At 37.4% G+C, this 12218-nt stretch overlaps 2 protein-coding genes across 2 annotated transcripts in view; both read left to right on the top strand.

The window, feature by feature from the left end:
- Nucleotides 1-614: 614 nt before the first annotated feature.
- Nucleotides 615-12218, top strand: part of PALLD (palladin, cytoskeletal associated protein) — a 347001-nt gene continuing 335397 nt past the window's right edge. Inside the window, exon 1 of the mRNA XM_016148183.2 lies at nt 615-728. The gene's annotated coding sequence lies outside the window, so the exon portion shown is untranslated. The remainder of the gene's footprint in view (nt 729-12218) is intronic.
- LOC118612384 (iron-sulfur cluster assembly 1 homolog, mitochondrial-like) lies at nt 9134-10899 on the top strand. Its single transcript, XM_036233340.1, is given in 3 exon segments — nt 9134-9239; nt 10294-10403; nt 10498-10899. Coding segments are annotated over 3 exon segments (618 nt in total).

The raw sequence follows: 12218 nt of genomic DNA, 5'->3' as shown, positions 1-12218 counted from the left end.
GGGCTAAGAACTCAAAGTTATAATGTAGTTAAAATTCATTCCTCATATGTTTATGTCTATTTAATCCTACTATGAACTATGTCTTTAATACATACCACAGTCATATGATAATTTTAAATTAATGATTGAACAGTGGATTCCCCATTCAATTTGACAGGTGGCTAAATTTTTAAATAGTTAGTGGACTTACTATTTTAGGATAATCTACCATATGACTAAAAGTTAAATGTACTGAGCAGAAGATTATAGTAGGAAGAGTATTCCTTACGAATATCCATTTTTCTCCTTAAAATCACATACTGTACTTTTAACTAAGAACATGTTAAAAAGAAAGGTAGTGATTTTCAGCCACAAGGCCACGTGTAAAGGAACATGTATAAATCCTATATTTATGAAATCCATTTAAAAAAAAATGTCTTTCTACACTAAGTGCCTTTAATTTCTAAGAACCCAGCCAGCAGACCTGGGGTTGCCTCCCAGCTCACTGATGGAATTCCTAATCGTGGCAGTCTGAGGAAACATGAGTTCAGTTACCAAATATAGTTGAGTAGAGTAAGAGGTAAGAGGACAGATGCAATTCTGAGGCCACAGTTGCCTCAAAGTGACCACGGACCAAGCATTCTTTAATGAATAGGCAAGGCCAACCCGTGCTTCCCTGGGAAAGAAGAAATGCTCATCTGAAACCCATTGCCTTTTCGGAGTCTTCAAAGTAGCCAAGGACTGACAAGGTTTGTAAGATGTATCTTAATATACTAACCAGTAGGGCGACGTTTGTTAATTTTTTTTTAAAAAAAAAAGACGCTAAAAAATATATTAGTAGTTTGCCTAAAGATATAATACTATTTAGGAGATATCTTAATTCTTCTTTTATTTGGAAATGAAAAATAATGGGAATTTTGTTGTCTTTCCAAAAACAATGAATATATAAGATTTCTCTTCAGGCTTTATTTCTACCTTGGCGTGCAAATAACTACATTTTCTAATATACTCTTAGTCATGCTAAATTGGTGCTATCAATTCCAAAAGGATTAAATGTAGTAATGGAACCAACATTTGTCAAAATTATATACATGTTTGTTTACAGAAAATAAGAATGCAGTTAATTTGAACTTCACCCATACTTGTGCTAAATGCCAATGGCTTAAATGATATAGTTTAGGTTTTAGTAACATTTTAAGTTGTTACTTATACTTTTAAAAGATTTTTCAAATCAGCGAGATAGTAATAGCAGACATTTTAAATTATATCTATGCATAATATTTACATATTTTTTTAAAAAGATAAAGCTTACTAAGAAAAACCACATTTCAGTCAGTTATCACAGGATAATTTTATATCATGTTGCTTTAAGTTACACATGAAATTGTCTTGAATCCAATATATGAGTTTAATACAAAATTATTTCAGGCACATATCACTTTTTAAGATTTGCTAAAAATATTAATTGCTTTCTATTATGAATAATGTAATCATATATAGAGCCCATTGCCCGATAATATAATACTATTTAATCATGTATGTGTAGAAATTAAACCCTTATTATATAATAAATATAGTTTCCAATATTTTTCCTCAAAGGAAGAACTTGAATGTTCACCTCAATTATTCAGATTTTAAAAATCGGTTTCTATTTGACAAATTATTGCTAACAGTACACAAAGCCTAAGAGATTTATCAAGCCAACAACTGCTCTGTAAACATATGATTACATGTTCCTAGAATACAAATTAGTCCTCTCACATTCTAGTGTCCAATAAAGATTACAGTCTGTATCCTGGGGACTCTATGTCAGTTCTCTGTCTGCATCTCTCAGTTTTACTGCTAAAACGAAATATCGACGGGACCCTGCAGCACATCACAATAGAGTAAAGATCTAGATTACACTGGATCATTACAATCACTTAGATCTCTTTACCTCTTTTTAAAAAATGTAGGAGGGTAACAGTAGTCAGTTTTCAAAATAAATCTGACACATTCTTAAAGAGATACCAACTGAAAACTTCGAGGCCAAGACAAGAGCTTCCACTTCATTGATAATATGTGTGTGGAGGATATCCCAGGGTATTGTGATAACTAAGTACCAGGCAGGAATTTAGGCCATCTAGAGGTCCTGGTTAAATTCCAGCAAAGAAAACAAAGATGGAGCAGAACAGCTCTGACTATAATTAGTAACTATTAAATCATATTAAAAAATATAGAAACAAATTTAGTAGAGAGGTTTTGAATTTAAGTGAGAGGAATGAAGCCTTGAATAAGAATAACAGCAGTGGAAATGGATGATTTAGAAGTAAAACTAAAGATATTTGCAACTGATTTAATATGATGAATAAAGATGATAACTCCAAATACTCTCTCTGTAAAATACATTTTATGACTGTTCTGGGCTATTATACTATGCCCCTGATATTGAGATAAATATGCTGTTTTGGTAGTATTTAAAACTGTAGAATCAATATGACATATTTTTCTGTAATGACAATTTAAAGATTAAGAAAGAAGAAATCCACATTGGTGAAAAGTAGGTTTTAAAATTGTTGTGTATTTTTTTCATCAAATAAGATTTTATAAATTTTTCATGTTTGACTTTTGCTCTAAGGGACCCTTGGTGAAAAGAACATTACAAAAAAGTTAAAAGGAAAGTAGGGTGGAAGGAAAGAAGGAAGGAAAGAGGGAAACGATTTAGGTAATACAAACAAAATTTATTTTTAACACTTCATGAAGCAGTCTCTTTTTAGAGAACTGTCAAATAGGACAAAGGCAGGAAACTTTTACGGGATAAAGAATTAAGACAAAAATTAGAAAAATATCTGGTTGGCTTGGGCCACATAATGAGCTTTGTTTTGGGGTGAGAAGGAATAAGGAAAAAGTATGGTATTTGGGGATTGGCTGACTGAATAAATTGTTTCCGGTCAATTAGACCATTTAAAGGGACATGAGAATTACCTATGTTTCAGTTTGCTAATGTGGCACCCTGGATGAGAGCTCCTTCTTGGGCCTAGAAAGGTATTTATTTCAAAAGAAGAAATGTAGTCTATAGATTCCCTGTGATTCTAAAACAAAAGGAAAAAGAGTTTCAAAATTTTTCAACTTTGGTTTTCATAGTTTTGGTTTTATTGAATCCTTAAACCAACAATTTTGATTACTTGTTTAGTAATTGTTTAAATATAAAAATAAATAAAAATACTAAATTTAAATTTTAAAACCACTCATAATTTTAACATTTTTTTTTCAAAGAACATGAAATAAGCAACAAAAGATTCCCCTAAATGTCCCACTCTTCGATCTTGTCCCTGCCTACGCCCCACCACAGAAGTAATAAGCACTGTTTGGTGTACAGTCTTCTAACAGTTTTCACATATTTATTCCTAACCATACATATATTCTTTTTATTTTTTACATATATACATTCTTAAATGCCTATTGAAACATTACTGTCTGGCCTCTCTAAATCAGAGGTCCACAACCCCTGGGCTGCAGGCCAGTACCAGTCCATGGACTGTTAGGAACAGGGGGGCACAGCAGGAGGAGGTGAGTGGCAGGCCTGTGAGCTAAGCTTCATCTACATTTGTAGCCGCTCCCCAGCACTAGCGTCACTGCCTCAGCTCCACTGTAGGTCATCAGGCATTAGATTCTCATAGGAGCACCAGTCCCTGGTGCCAAAAAGGTTGGGGACCACTGCTCTAAATGCCCTGGCCCATGTGGTATGGAGTATTGTGGAGTCCTTGGTGCCTGTCAGCCTTTTTCTAACATCAAACATTTTTTCTTTTGAAATTGTAGTAGTTCATCAATGTTTCTACTGAAACATTTTATAAATGAATTGCAAAAGTTTTCCCCTTATCTAAATTCTTAAAGTAAATACCCTTAATATTCTCCATGGGAAAAGAAAACTTTGTGGTTAAATGCTGGTTTCAGCTCTCAGTCTACCATTCCCTGATAATTCAACTTTAGCCAAATAGTGGAACATTTTTATGTTGTAGTTTGGGTAATAGAAATAATAAAAAGAACAATAATGTCTACCCCATTACTTTTTCTGAGGATCAGACGGTTCATTATCTGATGGGAGGCAATTTACACTTCAGAAGCTGTTGAGAAGAAAATCCTAAGAGAGGCCAGTTTTTATTATTTGTAACTGAATTCTTCTTTCTACAAGACTCTGCTATTTCTTATGCATATGCCTTATCTTATCCAAGTTCCTCCCAAGCCAGGGAAATATTGTACATTTCAACAGCCCATAAGTGCCTTGCCTCCCACAGCATTTTTAGACTGACAAAATAATTATCCTGGATATCATAGATCTGGTTTTCAGATATTTATCCTCAAAAGTCAGCAACTCTAAAAACAAATATTCATCATTCCTAAATTTGTTTATCTTTTTTATTATTTGCATATTAGGCATGTGAATTTTATGTATTTATATGTATAGTACATATTCAGGAACTCAAAAATAAATGTTTTCTCAAATACTAGGATAATAATATCAAGAAAATTTATGATAAAAATGCTATGTCAGAATTTTTTATATAGTTAATATAAAATATTCAATGAAAACTTACATGTTCCATATTTCATAGTAGAACATAAGTCCAACAAAATTCAGATGATATTAGCTTAGGGAGAAGTGGTGAACCATAAAATTAAAAATAATCTATAAATTAAGTTGTATAAAATTCCTTAAAAATTAATAAAATATTCACAGTGATTTAAAAAACAGGTGACCATGAAAGTTTACATTTACTTGAGATATGCTAAGGTACTGATAAGCTTCCTGCTAAAGTCTAAGGTGGCAAAGAATCTTTAATGCCTCACAATATTTGGCGACCCTCCCAAACCTTTGCTTCCCCAAATGCTTGCTTAAGAGTTTGCAGGAAATATAATCAATAATATCATAACACCTTTGTAAGATGATAGGTGGTTGCTAAATTTATTGTGATGACCACATTGTAAGGTATACAAATGTCAAATCATTATGTTATACACCTGAAACTAATACATCATATAATTTTTTTAAAAAAAGATTGAGTTTGGCATTAAGTATAAATATCAAGGTTCACCTGAAAAAAATTGCATTTTGAACACCATGAGGACACCTACAGCTGCCTCCATGATACAATTTGAGAGAACCTAAAGCAGGTATAATTCTCAAATAACAGGTGTATTTCTCTCCATCATCTGCCGTGATCCAGACACTGTGCCAAGAACTAGCCATACAAAGACTGTCAGTTGCAGCTCTGCTTTCAAGGTGCTGACAGTGTAATGGAGAAAGGATTCTCTGACCTCATCTTTATAACTTAATAAGATGAATGTTAAAATATGGTACAAAGTGTTAAGTAAAAGAAGGAGAGAAATATACTGTCTGGGGAATCATGAAAGTACAAAAAAAAAAAAGAAGTGAAATTAAGTAAAAGTTTTCCAAGATGAACTGGAATTTAAAGCCCAGAAATAGAAGAGAAGGGCAAAAGAAACAGCATGTGAAGGCACGGAGACGTAAAAAACATGAAATATTCACGGAATGGTGAGTAGGTCAGTGAGGCGAGACTGCAGCCATGTGTCAGGATGACAACAGAGCATGAGGCTGGAGAGTTTATATTAGGACGACTATCCAGAGGCATGTAGACAACTTGCATATCATGCTTTGGACCTTCACTTATCAGCCAGAGGGTACTAGTGGGGAAAAAAAAATTACCATAGGGATGACAGGACCAAATATATAAATATGATCATTCCTGCCATCTTGGATCTCCTATAAAATGTGTTTAAACTATTTTAATAACAATTATCATGCTCTTCCTTGTGTTTAAGTCTCTTTTACTCTTGTCTAATTCCTCTAAAACCTCCTACTGGATTGTAAATCCATTAAAGGAAACAAACTAAGTCTGGCTCATCTTTGCCCTTCTTGAAGCTTCCTTTGCATTCAGTACGTGATAATACAGTTGTTTAACTGATTTCATGTTCCACTTACCATTCCAGGAAAGGGAAGTAGAAGAAAGAAAGTAGGACTATGACATGAGCAGGGCCAAATAAGAGCCATGTTTCCCATGGTGAAGAAGCTAGAACTACACAAATTCCAAGAAATTAGAAAATAATTGTGACTTGTGAGAATTTTAGGGGACGCGACAAGCTAAATTATGAATGATGATGATGAAGAAGATCCAAAGGGGAAAAAGGCTAAAAAAAGGAGTTCCCAGGCAATTCAAAGTCCTTAAGAGAAGAGAGTCAGAGAGAGGGCAGAGAAATTTTAAAGATGTGGGAGAATACTTTATTCCTCAAAATTTCAAAATCTTTTGATTCCACTTGCTAAAGTGAAATACTTTAATGTTGGCATTTACCTCATCTCCTCTTTACTTGTTAAAGGTTGTACAACTGGGTTTCTTTAGTATATTTCATTTCAGTGTCTATCACACCAGCATAGAATTACCAAAAGCACTGTTTGAAATAAAACATGAAATCTCAAGGAAATAATGGAAATGTTTGCATATCTCTTTGATTATGATCTTTTTATTCTGGGTGTTGACTGACACGGAAATCTCTGAAGCATAATTTTCCAGTGAGTCTGGGCTACCTGGAACCCCCCTTGTTCATCCGCATTGAATAAGCATTTTCATTAGGTGACATGCATGTTCTAGCACAATAACTGCGTTGCAAATTAAACCTGAACTATATATGCCATAGAGCTATTATTTTCTTTTTCCTTGTGCAAGCTGCTTTTAGGACACACCTAATCCTGACCATGAGATCCCGTCAAATGGCATCACTTTAAAACCAAAATATAAGTTAATAAGCAAGTGATTTAATCTGTCTCTGGTAAACACTCCCTACTTAAAAAAAAAAAAAAAAAAACCTGAAAGTTATTTCATTATTCAGAACTTTGCTTTAAGCTACTTCATATGATGTCTTTCTGTAGCATATTAGAATTTATCATATTATGTTCATTTTGTACTAAAAATAATTAAATTAATAGCAGAACTCGGATTGCTGATCCACAGTTTTATTAGTCAGATATACTGCTTAAGATGCTCGGTTGTTAAAACTATAATATAATGGGTTAAGATCACAATCTCTGGAATCATTGTCTGGGTTTGAATCTTGGCTCTCTTACCTTTTGTGCCTCAATTTTCTTCTTTCTAAACAGGTACATTGTGAGAATTTTTAATGAGATAATCCACATAGTGGCTCTTGGCACAATGCCTATTTCATGATCAGTCCATTATTAGCCATTATCATTATCATGATCATCACTGTTAGTATTTATTGATGTCATATGAATTCATTAGGAAGCTGATGTTTTATAGAAGAGGTTGGCAAACTTTTTCTGTAAAAGTCTGGATAAATATTATAGGCTCTGTTTTGACCGTAGTCTCTATTGCAACTACTCTATTCTGGCATTGTTCCACAAAAACAAAGAGAGTCACACGGCCACATTCTAAATGCAGTCAAAGTCAAAAGGCTCTACCTCTAAATTGATACACTCAGACGTTTCACTAGCTTAATACATCCTTCTGGATCTCTTACTTAGTCATTTTTGCTATACCTTTCTTTTGTTTTCACTGGGTCTTCAGTCCCTTAACCTTTTTATGTTCAAACTCCTACCTATGAACTCCAATCCAGTTTAGATTTTAGAATCCCCACCCCCTTTCTTGCCAATATTCTCGACAACCTTGCCTATTTCCCTTCCATCTTACCTGTGTGTCAAAACCTGGATCATCTCCACATCTCCACCTGGACCGCTGAGCTCTGGTAGAGAGAACCGTGCAATCACAAAGATTAGTAACACTATAAAGACATCATGCTTAACTTCAACTATTTCCTCATCTCTGCCTGTAAATCCTTCCTAAGGAAATCTCTCTCTCTCTCTCTCTCTCTCTCTCTCTCTCGCTCGCTCACACACACACACACACACACACACACACACACACACACACACTTTATTATTTTTCTCCTTTCACAATGGAAGAACTTGTCCCCTTCCAACCCGAAGCCATTCACACTGTAATAATTCATTCTATCTCACATCCTGGGATACTTGTCTATACATTATCCGCACTTTCCAATCTGGATCTTCTGCTTCTCATTCTCTACTGACCAATTTTATTAGCATTGAAACATGTTCCAGTGCCCCACTCTAATTTTAAAAATCCTCGCTGGATTCCATATTTTTGTCCAGCTGCACTGCCTCTCTTCCTTTCTATAAACTCCAAAGAGTCAACTGCACTCGCAATCTACACTTCATTCCCTTCCATAATTTCCCAACATATCTGGAATCTAATTTATATCTCTGTCACATACACTGAAACCGCTGTTGCCGATTGCGCTAAATTTCCCAGTTGCTAAGTCCACAGGGTGCTCCTTCCTTCGTGGGACATTTTCTTACCCTGTGTCCATGACGTCCCACTTTCCTGGTTCTGCCCCACCTCTCTGGAGATTCTTTTCTTTTTTCTCCCTTTCTTCCTTAATGACCATATCCCCCCCCCCCCGACTTATGGTACCACCCACAGGTGAATAATTCCCAATCCAGCCCTTCTTTTCTTTTTCTGGGCTCTGGACCACTATATCAAATTGCCTTCTAGACATCAGCACCCGAGGTCCCAGAGTCCCATCAGAAGCAAAAAGTGCAAATCAAAATTAAGCTTTTCTTTTTCTCAAAACTTGTTCCCTCACTTGTGGCACCGTCTATCCTATTGTTTGAGGAAGAAAACTATAATCCTTCCTCTGCGTCATCTCCTCCCGTAATCAATCAGCGATGTCTGTTCTTTCTCTCTTCCATTGGTTCAGTACCCTGTTTTCCATCTCACTGTCGCTTGTTCATATGTCCATCATTTTTTCTATCTACTATCAATTGTGTTCCTCAGTAGCAAGAAACATAAATATTTTTTGGTCAACTTGAGGATAAAGAGGTTTATCAATAGGAGTTGTGGCAACTCACAGAATGAAGCCCGGAGTCTATGCTGGAGGCAAGACCACAGTCAGAACTGTGCCAGAAAGACTCCTGTGTGGCTTTCCCTTGGGCTACAGCTGAGCAGCCCACACCGCAGCTTCCATCTCCAGCCCTGGATGCGCCTCTGGACAGCCACAGCTGCTGCCTCTGAACACTTCGTGTTGCTGCCTCTGCTGCCACTATCAGTGTCCAGCTGTCTGAATGGTTTTGCCATGGACCTTGCTTCGAAGTCCAAGGTGGATACATCTTATTGCCAAGTCTAGATCATGTGCCAAGACTTGTGCCCAGACTCCAGAATGCTGGGAAAGTAAATATTTGGAGATTTCAATCCTGTTATTATAAATATACTCAGTTTTTCACTGAGGCTCATGATATGAGGAATTATCCAAAACTAAGAAGGAGGTTCAGATAATGTGCAACCAAAAATAAAACAATGATATACAAAACCTCTAAAATAGCAGTCCCCAACCTTTTTGGCACCAGGGACCGGTGCTCATATGAGAATCTAATGCTTGATGCTCTGAGGCGGAACTGAGCCGGTGCTGCTAGTGCTGGGGAGCAGCTGCAAATGCAGATGAAGCTTCGCTTGCTCCCCTGCTGCTCCTCTCTTGCTGTGTGGTCTGGTTCCTAACAGACCACGGACTGGTACCAGTCCACGGTCCAGAGGTTGGGGAGCCCTGCTCCAGAACACTAGAAAAGCCTTCGCACTGACTTTTTTTCACCTTGCCTCCTCTACCCCTGACTGTCCTCAAACCAGGCTGCAGTCATATTTCTAAATTGCAACTTTGGGATATTTATCACATACTTAACAGTATTCTTTTGTCTCCCAACTGCCAATAAAATAAAATTCAAGCTCTTCGCATGGCTTCAGGCCTTCTCTGATCCCATTTCTGTTTTCTAACCTTATCTCCGGCTCTTTTCTTAATCTCCAGATAGATTTCTGTTTAACTGAATCTCTCCGAGTTACCTGAATCCACCACACTCTTTCTGGATCCAAGACTTTGTACAGTTGAGAACCATATAACATACTTAAGTCAACAGCAGATGCCACGTGCAACGGTGGTCATATTAGATTATAACAAAGCAGAAAAATTCCTATCGCCTAGTGACATAGCTGTCGTAAAGTCATGGTGTTACAACGTAAGGCATTACTGTTTTGTGCCGATGTGAGTCAATGAATAACTATCAGCCTGAAATGTCTGGGCACACACTTGGGCGCAGGAGCGTCCCACGGACCTCTCCCTTTTCCACACCAGTGTTACAACCGGCAGTGCCATCGTGGTTCTTATTACAATTACAAGACATGCTTCCGTGATAACTATTAGGAAACTTTGAAGAAAAAAAGAGTTGATCACTTACAGGCTCCGCAGTGCGCAAGGCAGGCCAGGGCGCACAGACGGTTCTCAAGTGTGAGGCGGGGAAGCGTGCTGCCAGCGTCGGGGCCTCGGACCTCCAGGGGTCACTCTTTCTGGTGAGTTAAGACATATGGACAAGAATTTAAAGGGTGCCCTGAGCTGGAGCTTGTGACGTCAATGCGCCCGCTGTGTCCATGGAGAGAACCTTAGGCAGCAGAGCTCCGGCCCAAGCCGGACAGAGAGGATATAGGCTCATTAGTCTGAGCCCTTCTCCTGGCTGTGAGCAAGAGGAAGCTGCAGCCCGCCGCAGCCACCCTCACCCTGACACCTCCGGCAGTAAACAAGATAAAACAACTTCTTAAAGATAAGCCTAAACATGCAGGTGTGAAAGTTGGTGTCCAAAACAGGAGTTGTAATGGGCTTTCTTATACTTTAGAATGTATGAGGACAAAAGGAGATCCTGATGAGGTCAGAGTATCCATTGAAAAGAGAGCACACCTAACACTTTTAGGAGCAGAGGACTGTGTTGAAGACAAGTTATCCAGTGAGTTTGTGTTCAATAACCCTAATGTCAAAAGAACATCTGGCTGTGTAGAAAGTTTTAATATTTGACCCCTTTAGACTACTCTGGCTGTAAGCTCCAGGAAAGCCTGTGGAAGCCCTGGGCTTATTGACGAAATCATTTGACTACCATGTGCTTAATGTTTACAATGCATGGCTGCCTTATGAGGAAAATGAAGTGATGCATTTTGAAAATGAAGCCAACGTGTTAGATTCCAGAAGAACTGATATTTGTATTATTTTTAGGGGAGAGAAAATGAGAAGCCATCACTTTTTGGGGGTCATTTTTCTGTAAAGAGAAAAAAAAAATCCCATCCTGCACTTAATTCTCTTACATCTTTCCTGTTAGAACCAACTTCAGGGAAGGTGCCTGCCTAAGAGGATTTGGGGAGACACATCCCTAGTAGATTTGCTGCACTCCATAGATTTCTGTTCAATGGCTTGAATGTGCATCTCCAGACCAGACCGATGGTTCTTAAAATTCAGAGGCAGAAAGTCCTGATGACTGATGTGACATGGTGGTCTGTTGTTTTTCTACCCGAACTTGGCATGGCCTTTCTCCATTTTTATGCAAAATTTCATTGTCAGATGCCTCATTTGCTGATCTTTTAGTAGCATCAGCTATTGGATGAGAGTATCAAAGATTTCTGTGAACTACAATACAGAATGGTTCTGAGTGATGGCATCAAAAGGTAAGAAATACTTCACCCACCATTTTTTGGCCATTTCCTTTGCCACCTTAGACATCTGCTCAAGGTGGGATCTCAAGCTGACTTTGATCCTTTCATGTGAAAGGTCTCACGGAATCCATCTAGCTTGCTCCCTCAATTCTATATCTGAGGAAGCAAAACTCTACGGAAGTGGGGGCGCTTGTGATCACCTGAGTGGGGACGCCTTGCATCTCCCCTACACAGGTGGCACAGCAGCCAGGTGCTCAGGCATAAAGGCCTAGCCGACGTTTCAATAAGATTTCTATGTAATTTGGAAGAGGTCACATTTTTATTTTATTTTAAGTGAGAGAAATCTCATTTTAAAACCCATGTATGCTGTTTCTTCTGAACTGTAAAGCAGTGGTTTATACTAGCAGGGAAGACATTGTAGCAACCCAGAGATCCCCTTCTGGAATGTAGTAGTAACTGTGAAGCAGAACACAGGGATCTTTTCCTAAATTTTCCAATATGCGTATACTTTCTGGATCCTAAGTTCAATTGCTAAAATTTTTAAGCTTAATATTTTAACCTAACATTTTTTGTCATCAACTTTTCTTTAACAATGTTACTTTTGTCATTTAGTTATTGATATTTCTGGGTTTGACATATTAAGTGTTTTATGAGATGACAGGCATTTTTTAAAAACTGATTTCTATAAAT

Source organism: Rousettus aegyptiacus, unplaced genomic scaffold, assembly GCF_014176215.1.
Source record: "Rousettus aegyptiacus isolate mRouAeg1 unplaced genomic scaffold, mRouAeg1.p scaffold_m13_p_16, whole genome shotgun sequence".
Classification (NCBI taxonomy): domain Eukaryota; kingdom Metazoa; phylum Chordata; class Mammalia; order Chiroptera; family Pteropodidae; genus Rousettus; species Rousettus aegyptiacus.
Note: the sequence above shows the minus strand (reverse complement) of the source record. Positions and strands in the feature narration are given on the sequence as shown.